The sequence below is a fragment of the Camelus bactrianus genome, chromosome 8 (genome assembly GCF_048773025.1).
Source record: "Camelus bactrianus isolate YW-2024 breed Bactrian camel chromosome 8, ASM4877302v1, whole genome shotgun sequence".
Taxonomy (NCBI): domain Eukaryota; kingdom Metazoa; phylum Chordata; class Mammalia; order Artiodactyla; family Camelidae; genus Camelus; species Camelus bactrianus.
In genome coordinates, this window is record NC_133546.1 from 26,428,851 (window position 1) to 26,444,172 (window position 15,322).

At 40.8% G+C, this 15,322-nt stretch overlaps 1 protein-coding gene across 6 annotated transcripts in view; it reads left to right on the plus strand.

The window, feature by feature from the left end:
• SLC2A12 (solute carrier family 2 member 12) overlaps nt 1–15,322 on the plus strand; it is a 55,906-nt gene that overhangs the window by 23,377 nt on the left and 17,207 nt on the right. For 5 of the 6 annotated variants that reach the window (XM_045524716.2, XM_045524718.2, XM_074368324.1 and 2 more), the window contains one exon: nt 14,871–14,993. The exons of the other annotated variant lie outside the window; for it this stretch is intronic. In XM_045524716.2, the coding sequence (XP_045380672.2) occupies nt 14,871–14,993 (123 nt within the window). Of the gene's footprint in view, nt 1–14,870; nt 14,994–15,322 lie in introns of those variants that run through there. 6 annotated transcript variants of the gene reach the window in all.

The window sequence follows — 15,322 nt, forward strand, 5'->3', positions numbered from 1 at the left end:
TCCCAAGCTCATCCTACTCTTCTTCTCTTTTGTTTTCTGGGTAACTCTGAGAAGTGCAGTAAATTCTCAGTCACTCACATATCATTTGATACATTATTGTATTAGAGCAAGATTTCCCCTTTTCAGGAAACTCAGTCTGATTTTGGAAGAAAATGATGGGAGGCTGTTTGTTATCTACCTTTTAGAATTCCTCATATAGTGTTCTCTGCTAATTTTTTAAAAAAATATAATTTAAGTTTTAGATTCAACTAATATTTATTGATACCTCTTATGTCAAACACTGTGCTAGGAACTTTTTACATATTTTGGAGTACTTCATTTTATCTTCACGACAAGCTTGGGAAGAAAGAATTCACCAGATTTTATAAATGAAGACACTGTATCTCAGAGAAGTTAAGGGACTTGCTCAAATAAATGAAAACATCTCTTGTCTTCTGAAATGTCCAAGACAGGAATAGGCAGAACTGTGTTGGTGTTGAGAGTAACTGATAATTGTTAGTTCAGTCCTCTCCTTGAAGATACATTTGAAATAAGAATGAATGAAAATAGTGTATCATTGTCCATTGCATGAGGCTATTCAATGGGCCACTCTGCATTTGATAAAAAGATAGAGACAATCTCTCCTTTTCCAAAGCTCTGCTAGGTGAGTGAGCAGGTACCTTTTTCATAAGGCTGAGCTGCAGGGTGGAGAAGGAGGAAAATAAATGACAAGAATGCAGAAGGTTTTGGTGTGCATTTACTTGAATAACTGAACTTGATTCAAATAGTGATCAATGTGTATATTGGTTAGAATTCAAGCACGGCTATGACAAAGACCCCAAATAGCAGTGCCTTAAACAAGATAAGAGTTTCTCTCCCTCTCTTTTAACAGCAGGAACTGGGCACTTCTAGGTGCTGTGGAGGCTTTCAGACCAGGTACCGGAAGCCTCTCCATAGTGTCTCCAGGCCTCCCCGTAGCCTGTGCTTTAACACTGGCTCTCAGTGTATCATCCCAGATGTTTAGAAATACCAAGATGCATTTTAAAATTTCATCATCATTTTCTGATAGCTAATGATCCCTTGAGAATAGGTGAAATGCACAAAGTACAGTCAATTAAAGGGAGGCTGGGTGTAGAAAGGCCTGGATAAGAAGACAGTGTGAGCAATTTTATCAGAAAAGAAAAACCACTGTGAGTGATATGAGACAAGGAATTTCTTACAGGGATTGGACAGCACATAATTGTGGCAGCCACTGAGAAAGCAAAGATCAAGAAGGGGATGGTTAGAGGAAAAGGAGGAAGTCACTAATCAGGGCCACAGGGAAAAGCGGGTGGAGACCATGGAAGCCTGTGGCCTCTGCATCTGGTGGCAGCCTGACGTCTCTGCAGGTCAGCAGGGTAGGTGGAGGAAAAGCTGGACTCAGAGCAGAGGGGAGCAAAGACAAGGGACCCTGCTAGGACAAACTGGACTTTGTAAGAAGAAACTGGAACCCACATCTGTCTCACCGCGTCAGTTCTAACGATGTGGGCCACCTACAGAAAAGCTGGTGTCGTCCTCCACACAGCTTTGCCAAGAAGTTGGAAGAGGCAATCTGGGCACACTAGCTGCTCCCCCACGCCAGCAAGGAGAACCAGCAGATCATAACAGTGTGTCCAAACTGCACTGCTGTCCAGGGCACCAAACCCCCAAGCACAGGGCTGAGTGTCACTTTGGACTTTTAAATCTCATGCTAGTTTCTCTTCCTGCCAACCCTCACCCAGAACTACACAGGGGAGGGAATTCTGGGAAATGTAGTTCCAGCTTAGCTACTTTGACCCAGTACAAAATGGCCAGAGTGATGCACTCGGGGCTAAGAGAATAGATGCGAATCTAGAAAGAAATATGTCAGAATGCCAAAGGCCCTGTAGTCTGTCTTCAATTGCTGTAATAGACGTTTATTTCTTTTCATTAAAACATGTCTTATAAAATATATGAGTAGATTCCATTCCATTCACTTCTTAAAAAGAGGTGAGGTCATTTCATTAGTGTCTCTTGGCTTTTGTTTCTTTAGCTATAAAACCGAAAAACACTCTTTAGCTAATGCATTACAAAAACTTTCCTATTTATTTTCTCAGGACCGTTAATTGTTTCCCTTGAGCTGATGACTGTCACGTATCTCCAGTTCTGTAGCCTAACATGACTTCTTGTTCTTTTTTTCCCCAATGAGTGCTGGACTTTTCCATTTTGGTGCTTCGCTGTCAGTCAAACACAAAGAAGACAATGCTGAATTCTCATTCCCCTCAGGCCAGGGGGAATTGCCTTTCTTTCCCATGAGTCAGTCACTCAGGTCTGATGTTCTGGGGCCGTTTCTCAATCCAGTCAATGACCAAATGCTCTTGGATTTTCCTTCACAAATGGTTCCTGTGTTAATCTTTTCCTTCCCGATTCTGCCATCCCAGTCTACCCTTTCCCATCTCATTCCTAGATTACTGGGAGACCCTTCCTGTGGTGCTTTCCCCTTCCAGGCTTTTCCCATGCCCATCCATCCTCCATACCAGTACTCCTTAAATACCTGGTTCCTCATGTCACCACAGCTCACAAATCTTCCATGGCTTCCCACTTTCTACCATATCAGAGAAGTCAAATGCCTTTCAAGACGGAAAGAAGATCAGAAATTATCTGGCCCAGCATTTTTCTTTTATAGAAAAAAAACAAGGTGCCCGGGGGCACCATTCTCTGTATCCCGTGTGGGATCTATATGTACTATGTGAGTGGTTGCCCTGGAACACAACTCCATGGACTGTGATGTCCCCCGGAGTTGTGCAGATGCCCTGCTGGAGTTGGGGGCGATGATGGGGAACTTTGAAAATCATGCTACTTTTCCCTGCAGGATGAGAGATACAGTAGAAAGATCATGGAATTAGGCTTCAGAAGCTCAGAGTTCTAAATCTGTGTGATCTCAACCTCTCAAAGTTTCTTTTTTTTTTCAAGGTCTTTATTTGTATGAAGTACTAGTTACTTCCAGCATAGAGCAGTTCTGGACTACAAAGAACCTGAGTCTAAAGTCAGAAAACCTAGGTTCTAATCTCAGTTCTTCTGCCTACTGATTATGTGATTTTTAAGTCATCTATCTCCTCCAAAGCTGCCTCTAATCGTAAATTGGACATAATAATACCCGTCCTATCTCGCAGCGTATAGGCGAGCATCAAGGGAGCAAGCACATGTGCAGGTGCTTCGGATGCTGTAACATATGATGTAAATGGAAGCTACCCTGTGATAACACAATTTAGTCCTTAGTGAAATAGTGTATTTAGTGTATTAATGTATTGCTTTGCAGGTTTACTTGGTTTATTAACCACAATGTGGTTACTAGATTGTGAGCTCTTTGAGGGGAGGAACGACATCTCATATTTTTTCCTTCTGTCCCTTTAAGCGAGCACTGTATAAATCTGCTTGAAAACCATGCAGAGTTGCAGTTCTGTTTCTAAGGAGGGGAGGAAGAGAAGAACTTTAAAACTAAGCTGAAGATGCAAGAAAGATCTCGAAGTGTGCTTCTCCACCTGTGTCAAGCTCTCTATCTAGTGGGTAGGCTAATTATCACAGAAGCTAGGCACACTAGGCTGCCACAGAAACTCCTGTTCCTCCTGAAACCATCAAGTTTTTGCAAAACAATCCACCATGTGGGCATGAGTTCTAAAAATCTCTCCCTGGTTTTGACTATAAGAAAAGATGCTGGGGTGTTAGCCGTGCTCAGAAACGAGTAAGTAGTTGGAGGCGTTGAGGGCAGTTCTTTGTCAAGACAAAGAATTTGGGGGAAATTTTAGACACAGAGAATCTAAAAGAAGTTCCAGATTTTGTTAGACACCTCAGCCTTTTGCTTTCACGTGGAGAAGAGAGTCTTTTTGGAGCATTTCTCAGAATGAAAGCAATATTGATGAGGTGGAATATCTCAGGGTTGAAGGAGGTTTGGGTTTGAAAGAAGGAAATAACTCTTCATCGTGTGTTTTCTTCAACTTGTAATTGCTGTTCCAAGGGCTGTGGGGGATATCCATGCCTGAGGCTAGAAGGTAGTCGGCGGGAGACGGAATCCCTAACTTGCCCTCTAAGGAAAACAAGCACTTAATTCACATCCTATCAATTCTCCCAGAATTTTTAAAAGGAATCTGAATCACTGTCCTTTTTTCATTTCAACCTGCTAAGAATTAGTCATTTATGTCCATATGCATGTTGTAGTTTATTTTTTCTTTTCTAAAGGAAATATACCATAAGAATTCCAATTCAATCACCAACAATTGTATTCTAGAGCACTGGCATGAACCAGTTGGAATTTAAAGAGGATTTTTATTAAGAGCAAGGTTTTCATACCAGATCCTGAATGCATTATAAAACTTATTAACCTGATGCGATTATTGCTCAGGTATTTCATTTCTAGAGTTTATGGCTTGTAATAGAAGTAAATCCTTTGTGTAAACAGAGGGATAAAGGGAAAAGTACTTGCTGTTCTAAAGGAAAATCAAAAGCAAGATTAAATCATCCGTATTAAATCTTTTAAAATATGGGTTGGCTAAGAACAACGACGTGTCTTAATTGTATCAGATCACAACACACAGTTTCTCCTGTCAAAAAAGTGTTTCTATTTTTAGGTAAAAGTGTACTTTCTGGTCCTCTGTTTCCTTGACTCTAAAATAATAATGTTACCCTCGAATCTAGAATTCAGGAGGGGGCATAAATTCAGTACTAAGTAACCCTCTGTACTTTATTTTATACACTAAAAATATCATTCTGAGAAAGACTCCTGAGGCTTCACCAGCCTGCCAAAGGGGCCCAGAGCCCAGAGAGAAGAGCCTCCACGCTCCATTTCTCTGGAACTGACACTAAACCTCTTCCATCAAATAAAATCAGAAATAGACCCCACTGCTTTTATTGGAGACTTTTACTAATCATTTTGCTTTCTACCCCTTCTCTTTCACTTTAAAATATATTCAAAATCTTAACCTTACTCTCTACTGTCTTTCTGGGAAGGTCCTCATCATTTTAGCTGCTTTTAATAACTGAGTACTTTTCTGTCGTGGTTCAAGTTCAGAGTAGAATCAAGATTTCTGACATGAGGACACAGAGCCACATGGAGATTTCTCTTCTTCTCAGACTTCTAAAGTAAAGCAGAGATGAGCCCAAACCCGAGGCGTCAAGTTATTATCTCATGAGTTCATTTGAGGTAATACTTGTGTGGCCACTCTCCTTCAGATAGTCTCCGTAACTCAGAAAAAATGTGTGTGTGACTGTTCTTTTCACAAGAATTATTAGGGCTTTTAAAAAAAAAATCCCCAAATTCCTGTGTCCACAAATTAATTAATTAATCACTGCTTTCATCTCATGACTAATATCTTTTCATTAGAGCAGATGGAAGGAATTTGTCCAAGGTCACATACCAAGTTCAGTAATGAGGCTGTGCCTGTCTTCCTTCAACTGCCTTTGTATTTACACATTCAAGCGGAACTTGACACTGAAGACTGAATAACAGGCGACATCAGATCACCTCTCCCAATCTCTTCTACCACATAGGCAGGAGGCCCAGCAAGAAAGCATCCTGGAGTGATCAGAGAGAGGAGAGGGAGAAAGTGGCGGGGACTCACTGGTTTATTCACTGGTCCAGGACATGTGGATTGCTCACGCACGACTCACCGGGCACAGTGCCATGTGCTGGCGATTCAGGGATGGACGAGTGAGAGCCACACCCCGCCCACGCAGACTAGTGGTAGGGACAGGCAATAAACCAGAAAATGATTATGTGTGTAATGCAACTTCCAGAGGAGAGAAGTGGAGGGAAGAGTGATGAAGAAATATAAAGAAGGATCAGGAGTAACAGCATGTCAAACGACCTTCAGGGAAACATGCACTTGGAGGTGCAGGAGGAGAGCAAGAAAGCCTGTACGATGGAGTGCTTGAATTTGGACCTGGCTTTGGCATCAGGTCCCCTGACCTTGAATCACAGCTCCACAGTGTAGGACTCTGGGCAAGTAAATCCATCATCTCTCTTGGCTTTAGCATCCTTACCCAGCTCACAGTGTAATTGTGCAGTTTAATGAAGCCACGTGTATAAAGTGTGCCCAGTGAAGTGCCTGGAGTGCAGCATGGACTCAATACACTTAGTTATTAGTGCTAGTAAATATCTGGCCATGATCTAGACAGGAAATGAATAATTCCGGTAATGCCAGCAAGGAACTCAGCAGGCACTGTGCTTAAGCCAAGCTGGGAGACACAGAAAGTGCTCCTTTGCCTCCGACTGAACTTTGGTGCTGTGGTCCTCCTCACCTCCCTTCTACGCAGTCCAGTTAGTCAGGTCAAGACTAAAAGAGGATAAATGTGTTGCTTGAAGTATGGTTCAATTCTGCATTACCTACAGTCACGAGAGCTTTCTAGGATATCAGAAAATTCTGAGGCTTAGATGAAAGGTGTGATTTAGGCTGGGAAGTACCCAACTGTTCAGTCTTCTAATTTGGGGCAACTAATTGAGACTATGTCCGGTATGCACGCAAACGTTGTCTCATTCATTGTTGTTTCCTTGAGCCTAACCTAAGGCCTGGACCACAACAGGAGCTCAATAAATACTTGTCAGATGAGTCAAGAAGAGTTTCTGGAACTCTCTCAGCTTCTGTGATTAAGAGGAGCCCCCTGTCTACTCTGAGGTTGACATATTCTGATCTCTTCTGGTATGAATCTGTGTTAATATCTAGGAAACCAGAACGAAATATGGTTTGTGTGGAACCCTATGCACATTTGGCCAAAAATTATGTCTGAGTAAAGCTACCCAGTTGAGGATTCAGGGTCATTTCTAACTCATTTGATGATTAAAGAAGGTCGTGTTTCAAATTTATTAAAATTAAGGCCATTTTTAAAAATGTATGGTGTTGGACAGAATATTCATTTCCAAATTTCCACCTGTTTCTCCAAATACAAGATTCAGTCCTTCCCTTGCAGTGGATAAAAGGGAAAAAAAAAAAGATTGAGATTAGCCATATCATGGGGTAATAATTCCTGCCTTGGTTTAGTAATTGAATGTTTTAAAACGACTCTTCTACAAAAATTGAGACAATTCTTTCATGGTTTCCTAGGAGAAATATGTAAAAATCTGAACCTGGAATTTTTTTTTCTTACTTAATTAGCGTTAGAGCTTATAGAAATATTTCAAAGGATTATCTCAGACTTAAGAATCACATTAAATCTCTCAGTGTAAGTAGGCAGTCCAATGTCAATAATAGTAATAAAAGATCTTTGTAGACAAATCATACCAAAGCCACAAGTAATCAAACCTTCAATTACTGTAAACTGGCAGATATTTCAGCCCACTTGCAAGCTAACAAGTTAGCCTATCAGAGTTCCATGGATGCTGGCAAAAGACACTGACTCCTTAGTCAGAGACAAAGGACGGTTTATTACTCATAGCAATAGCAATAGCCAGAATGTTTAGCATTTATACCAATAGCATTTATACCAGTTCCCCCAACCCCAGTATCCACAGAGCAACAATAACTGGACCAGGTAACACAAATGTAATGGGTTATTTTAGGGGAGAGGAGCCCTGAGTTTAGGGAAGCCAAATTTTTTATAATAGATAGTAAGCCAGCCTGATTTTTCCCCTGGAGGGAGGCATTACCTAATTTTCTGGATAGTAAACAAACCTCTGCTCCAGGAGGGACTATCTTCCAAGGCTGTTATATGAACAGCCTTAGAAAGACGGCCTGGAGCAAAGTCAGTGCCTTTTCTCACAAGACACACAGAAATGCAAGAGACCCACAGAAAACTATCTTTCAGCTCAAATATCCTAAAAAGACCACTTTTCTGCTTAAAACAAGAAATTGGACCTTTTTAAGGTGCAACGATTGTAGAGCCTAGCTTTTTGTTTTGTTTGGCTTTAGGGAGTTTAACCAGCCTTCTGGAGGATAGGTGTCAGTAGGCAGCTTACAACTCATCTGCCATAACATTTAAATTTAGGTTTTATGCCTAAATAACTCTCTCGCTCTTCCAAAAGAAGTTGTTCATGGGATATTTGCACAGCTAAAGATGATGACAGCTTCAGGGATGTGGAACAGCAGGTTCTAATTTGGAAGTTTACTTAGCTGCTTCACTCCAAGATATACTGGGTTTAGAACAAAGAGGCTTGCAGACCAGAAGTACGTCAAATGTTTCCGAAGAGATCTCTACAGTCTTCAGATTTCCTCCTAGACCTCAGCCTCTAATACTCAGAACCATCACAGTCAAAGGCTTTTTTAGGGTTTATTTTCTTTTTCTACCATTCTTATGGGGTAATCACATACCTTTAGAGGAAAGGCGTATTGGTTAAATGATTATTCATTAAACAGAATTTTATTTTCCAGTGTAGCCATTACCTAATCATATTCACATAATGGGTTTGTGTTAAGTGTGTCTACCTTTAAGATCTTCCAAATCTTTTTTCTTTTCCTTTTAAATCTTAGGTTTCAGTTCTTACCAATATTCACACCAGTATGTTCCTTTTTTTTCCAATTACTTAAGTTAAATATTATTTTGATTGATTAAAGTGGTGATTTATTTAGTCCTCTGGTGTTAGTCATTATAATAACGCAAAGTAAACAAACAATAGTATCTGAATGATTTTATGCTAAATTTTCATTCAAGCAAAAGAGGGAAAGCTTAAAGAAATGTGTGCCTTTAGCTAATTAAATTCCATTCTCCTCTTTGGAGTTAAGTGATGCAGCAGTGGTCCCTAACAGAACCAAAAAGTCTAAAACTACATTTTTGTCACATGAACACAGATAAACACAGAGCAGTAACACCATTTATTCCATTAACATGAGCACACTTCACAGAATATAACACATCAGTATTTAACTTTCCTCTCCGTCCTGCACTATAATCATAGTCCCATGCCCTTGAAAATTATGAATATCTTGCAGTAAAGACATTAAAGAAACAGACTAAGGTTTTAACACTATCCTAAACACAGCATTCACTTGTTACTTTATTGTTTTTCAGAATACAATGTTAAGAATTTTTCCAAGGAACACTTGCAACATTAAAAACTATAATACTTTTCTGATTGAAGTCCAAAGCATCATTCATGAAAAAAGCAGAACATAAAATGTTACCTCTGAAGCATGACATTCAAGTTATAGTTTAAACCAGAAAAGGCTGATTTCTTGGAGCTCCTTCCCTTTTTTGTTCTGCATTTTGAACTCTATCTAGTTCAGAAATCTGCAAATTGGGATAAGCATACTCCTGGGGATTACTTTCTGGAATATTCCTTCAATGATACATCAAAGGAAATCAATTTCTTGATTTTTAGGAAAAATCTGTTTTCTAAAATTGCTTCTTTCCCATCTTCCCAGAATTAACCGTTCTTCCACTTTAAAAAAAAAAAAAAGCATACCTGTTACCCATCAAAAATCTTATTATGATACTTGTCCCAAATTAAAAAATCCTCAGGAATGCTAATCAGAAAGATAGCTGGAAATATTAGCATAGATGTAGTATAGAAAAATGACTCTAATGACTAAATAATAATTCTTTAATAAGCCTAGGTATTTCCAATAACTTGCTTTCAGTAAAGCTACAGGATGATCTTATCAACTTGTCACCTGATCCATCATTACAACAAACTCTGTTGTTAAAGAATCAAGTGACACTACTATTATAAAAAAGTTTTGACTCACCACTTACTTTTATTGTTCTTGAGAACAATAAATACATTTCATCTATTTAAAAACAATGTAAACTTTATGTTAAATGCCTTATTTCTATATTTTTTGAGTGGATGGTGATAAGTATCAAATAGGTATAGTATTTAAATTCCACTGGAAATTTTTAAGAGTGATACAAATATTCTCTATTTTAAATATAGAGTTTCTAATACCTTAGGAGTTGCAACGTTTGCTAAAAAAAAAGTTAGATTTTTGACTTATAAATGAAAGTGCTTAGTTTTTCTAATTATTTTAAAGGCTACACACACAAGAACGTTTAAAGACCACTGCCACAGTTCTAATTCCCAGCTGGTACCTGCTCACAAAAGGGTTCCATTTTCAACTGGCATTTTTTTATGAAAGGTTATTCCATTTTATCCAATTTCCCCTAAAATATTTTTAAAGAATCATTTCAGTTGGTTGTGGCTAGAAATCATTAAGACAGAAAGATTGGGGGAACACTGAGTCTTTGTTTCATTACTTTTCCTGGTTTGTTATTTAAGTAATCTGAGATAATATTCTTGAATAAAGTATTCATTTTAAAAGAGGCCAGGAGTGAGCAAAACTCAGAGAGACTGAAAGAAGGGAAACTACAAAAAACAAAAATAAGTTAATGCTACCACATCATTGCTGATGTTGGAGATGCTGGCCTAGGGCGAAGTATCTTTTTAAGGAACAGAATTTTCCTACTTCAAGGAATGTATAAGACCATAATTTAAACATATGTTTGGGAGGAAATGGGCATAACCCCTTTCAAATTCACATTTTTTTTCTTTATTGAAGTATGGTCAGTTTACAATGTTGTGTTAATTTCTGGTGTACAGCACAGTGATTCAGTTATACATGTATATATTCCTTTTCATATTCTTTATTATAGGCTATTAGATCAAATTCACATTTTAAATACCCCTTCGCAGTCAGAGAAGAGCTATGTTTGCAGTGTGCTGCTTGAAAAGGCAATAAAAGCCATCAGATTTGGCTTCGCTCTTACAAAGTATAGGACCCTGGCTCAAACAAGCTGCTGAGAATTCTGCAGCCTGAGTATAGTATAGCAACTTCCTCCAAAGTTGCTGGGAGTTAGTTCAAGGCCTCACTGAGTCTTTCAAACTTGAGGCTAGCATGCCGGGTGGTTCAGGAAATGCTCAAACCACTCGAAAAGCCTGCTTGGAGCGGTGGGGTTTAGATCTGAAAGCACAGGGAATGAAGTGAGAGCTGGTGAGGGGAGGGACTGCAGCAGTGGCAGGAACCAGGAGGTGGAGGGAGATGAGCCCCGCAGTTTACGTGTAATACAGCTCAGCCATCTCCACTGGTTGCCCTGTGAATCCGAGTCTGTGTCCTCCACTGTACACAGAGATGCTCCCACGCACTTGTCCTTCCTGGTCTTTTTATGACACTTCGTGCAGTCATAAACTCTGTCTGCAGATTTCATCCAGCTCAGGCAAGTTCTGACGGGCAGCCTTGGTGATTTAATAGCACGTGAAATACAAGTTCGAATATTTGTGGACAGTCTTCTCCCAGCGAGTCCAGATTTCCTCAATCCTGGCAGCCTAGAGAAGGCCTTCGAGACACACTGCAGACTCTGACATTGATAGAGGCATCTGTTGCCGAGGTGGCCCTGGAGGGATGGGATTAAAGGTGAGGAAATAGGGGTCAAGGACAACAGTGGCAGGGCCAGCTGACCTGCAGCGAGCAGCTGCGCTCCCTGCAGAAGGGTTACTGTGTCTCTGAATTACGCTGGGGGTGCGTCACCAGCAGCAGATAGCATAAAGCATCCCCCGGGCCTCTCATGAGGGTGGGGGATAATGAGGACACCTAGAGAGAGCCACCACTTCTTTCCTGTGCCATGTGGCCATAACTTGATTTTTGTTGGTAAGAAATCAGGCCATCTCACTGGAAAAACAGTAGGGATTTAAAAAAAAAACAAACCACTTCTACCTGTTATTGTAAATGTCAACATATTAAATCCCCATGTGATGCTCTGGACCTCTGTGCTCTTTACTTATTAACTGAAATAGCATCTCCATTCCTTCTGCTTTGGGTAGTCACAGCCCTTTTCAGGGGACATGGAGGCCTGTAAGACTCTGGCACCACCTTGCTCCTAAGTCTGCGGTGGAAAAGACTTTACCTTTTCAGCAAGTTCTGTCTTTCTGCAAGTACCATTTTCCAATCTCCATTTCACTCCGCTCTCTCTGGATCTGAAAAGCTGTGATCTTACGGTTCTGAAATCATTCTTAAAACAATATTCTTATTTTTGACTTGATGGGTTCCACACTGGGGATTTTAAACAATCCTTGTCAAAACCCTTGTCATTTGCTGCAACATCCAGTTTGTCAATATTAGATAAATCAAGGCATTAATTCTTGAATTCTTTCCACTAGATGGGAAAAGAAGTAGGTGCTTTCAGCAATGATACTTCACTTTTGGAAACGTCAGGTGTAAGTTTTGCCTGACAACAAGGACCCGTCAGAGACTGACGGAAATCTCTTTTTCCTTATTCAGTTCATTGCTCTCCGACTGGTTAAACTGCCTAAGAACTTGGCTCAGCTGTGGCACTGAATGCAAGCCGAGGGCAGGCTTCGTTGTGGGTGTGGGGTTCTTGTAGGCAAGTCCCTGACAGTCTAGATTGAGCCCTTGTACCTGGTGCTTTGTGCCGCTCTCCCATCTTCTTGTTGGCAAGATCTCCCACTCTCTATAACAGCATGATCGGCTCATTCTTGTCTTAGGACAATGTGGAAACGAGTTTCCCCAAATCCCATCAAATAATTCTAAGAAGCCATCATGATGCAAGGTGGGGAGAGGAAGAAGGAGGAGGCTTCAGAGGTGATGAAGTAGGTTGGAAGTAGATCAAGGAAACTGGTGGTACCTCTTAAACTCAAAGAAAATGAGAGTGTCCTGTGGCTGCTAGAGCAGAAGGCCGTAAGGAATCCTCTGTTTCACCTGTACCCTCATCAAATATCCAAAGCAGGAAGGGGCCTAGAGGGACTGGCCTGTGGCGGGGATTATTTACCTTCAACAGATTGTGCGTACATACTTCTATCTTGTATTTGCCCAAGGACAGGTCATTACAAAGGTTTCCCCAGAATTATGCAGCGATCTTTCTACTTGGAGCCAGATCTCCAGTCTTGCAAAGGTCAAGGCAAGATTCCCTGAGCTTTGCACTGGTCTCCAAGGATATAATCTGCAAGAACCTAGGGCACAGAGTGGATGAGAAGGATCTGAAATATTATTTTTCAAGTCCCGATTAATTAGAATGATAATAATCATGTTCTGTTTGTTACAATTATCTTCCATGCCCTAAAGGTAAATGTATTTGATTCACTGGGAGAAGATTATCCAGAAAAAAAAAAAATGTGTTTCCAGCCTTCTTGTATAATTTAGTTATTTTTCTTACTTCAAAACAGCAAATTTACTAGGAGCAGGTGTTTTTCTCTACAGAGCATGAGTTCGTCATGAGAGGTAAACTTTCAGAGACACAGGTGACGGCTCTATGATTCTGGTACAGGCAGGCCAAGGAACAGTATGGAGGTTCCTTAAAAAACTAGAAATAGAGTTACCATGTGATCCCACAATATATCCCTGGGCATATATCTGGAGAAAACTCTAATTTGAAAAGATACATGCACCCCAATGTTCATAGCAGCACTATCTACAATAGCCAAGACAGGGAAATAATCTAAATATCCATTGACAGATGACTGGATAAAGAAGATATATATACACACACACAATGGAATACTACTCAGGCATGAAAAATGAAATAATGCCATTTGCAGCAACACGGATGGACCTAGAGATGATCATACTAAGTGAAGTAAGTCAGACAGAAAAACACAAATATCATATACCACTTATATGTGGAATCTAAAAAAAAAAAAGATACAAATGAATTTAATTTATAAAACAGAAAGAGACTCACAGACATAGAAAACAAACTTATTGTTACCAAAGGGGAAAGGAGAGGCAAGGGATAAATTAGGAGTTTGGGATTAGCAGATATAAACTACTATATAAAGCAAATAAACAACAAGGTCTTACTGTATACCACAGGGAACAATATTTAATATCTTGTAATAACCTACAGTGAAAAAGAATCTAGAAAAGAATATATATACACACACACACACATATGTATAACTGAATCACTATGCTGTACACCAGAAACTAACACAACATTGTAAATTGACTAAACTTCAATTTAAAAAAAAAAAGCATGCATTCCAGAGACTGCCTGGGCTCAGTGCCACCTCTGCCACTTAGGAGCTCTGTGGCCTCAGCAAATTATCACCTCCTTTAAGCCTCAGTTTCCTCTTCTATGAGAGCGCGAGAGTAATATTAGCTCCTGTCTGTGGGAATTTAGGGAGGATCAAATGAGATCAGGCCGGTAAAGTGCTCGGCCCATGGTAAGAACTCGTAGCTATTAGGCAAACTGGGTTTGAGAGGCCATGAGCAGAAGAAAGTCAGTTTGCTCCTCTGCCGCCCTCTCTAATCCCATCAGGCAGGTCCCAGAATGCTCTCTGTCACTCTCAGATAATAAAAAGCTCTCTGATCAGTTTTCATGCCAGGAAGAGTCTGCTTTCAGAAAGTCGAGTGTTTGGTCTGGTAGAATAACAAATCCTAGAGCTCTATTTAATTTAGAGCTTCTCTCCACCCCGCTTGCCACCAGCTAGAAAGCCCAAGTGGGAGCAGGGCGCGTGGCCAGCCTCCTTCCTCCTGCCCTCTTACTCTCTCCTCCCACTCAGTAGCCACGGTGCTGGATTTCCCCAAGGTTGGGGACAAAGGAAATGACCAGAAAAGGCCCAGAGTAAAGCCGGTAGAGCCGGGCTCTGGCACTGAGGCTCTGTGCTTGGCAGAGGCCCAGAGCTGCCTCTCTTGCTGTTGGCAGGTGGCCCCAGCCACGCCCCACCCCACCCACCATGCCACGTGCATTTCTCAGGCCAGTGTCACCTACCAGCCCTATGTCCCCCCGACATCCACCGACAATTGTCAAGCTCTCTGAGTGTTTCTTCTGAATCCCTCCTCACGTGGTTGGAGGTGGGGAGAAAGTCCATCGTTCCGCACTCCTCCTGTAAAAGGACATGGCCCTGCTCTCTGACCACAAGTCATGCAGGACTCGGGCAGAGGTCAGCGGGCTGGCCCTCAATTTCAATGAGTTTTGATCATTTTGCTGTCCTGCACCCACTCTTGCCTTTCTTCTAGTGCCCTGGCTGGTGCTGAGCGAGATTTTTCCTGGTGGAATTCGAGGACGAGCCATGGCTCTAACTTCCAGCATGAACTGGGGCATCAATCTTCTCATCTCTCTGACATTTTTGACTGTGACGGGTAAGAGCTCCCTTTCCTCTAATGCCTTGGGTGCTCTTAGGATAAATTTAGGGAAGCACACTCACCTGAGAGCGTGCTTTTTTAACATCGACACTTTAAAACATGCTCAAAAGTAAAGAGAGTGGCAATGAACCTGATGTACCAACCGCCGGTTAAACAGTTATTGATCTTAATTCATGTATGACCCCTCCTGCTCTGTCCCCCAAGTTATTTTGAGTCATATCTCAGACATATCATTTTGTCTGTAAAATTTCAGCAGCGACCTCTAAAAGATAAAACATTTAGACACTATAACTACAATATCATTATCACACCTAAAAATATTAAAT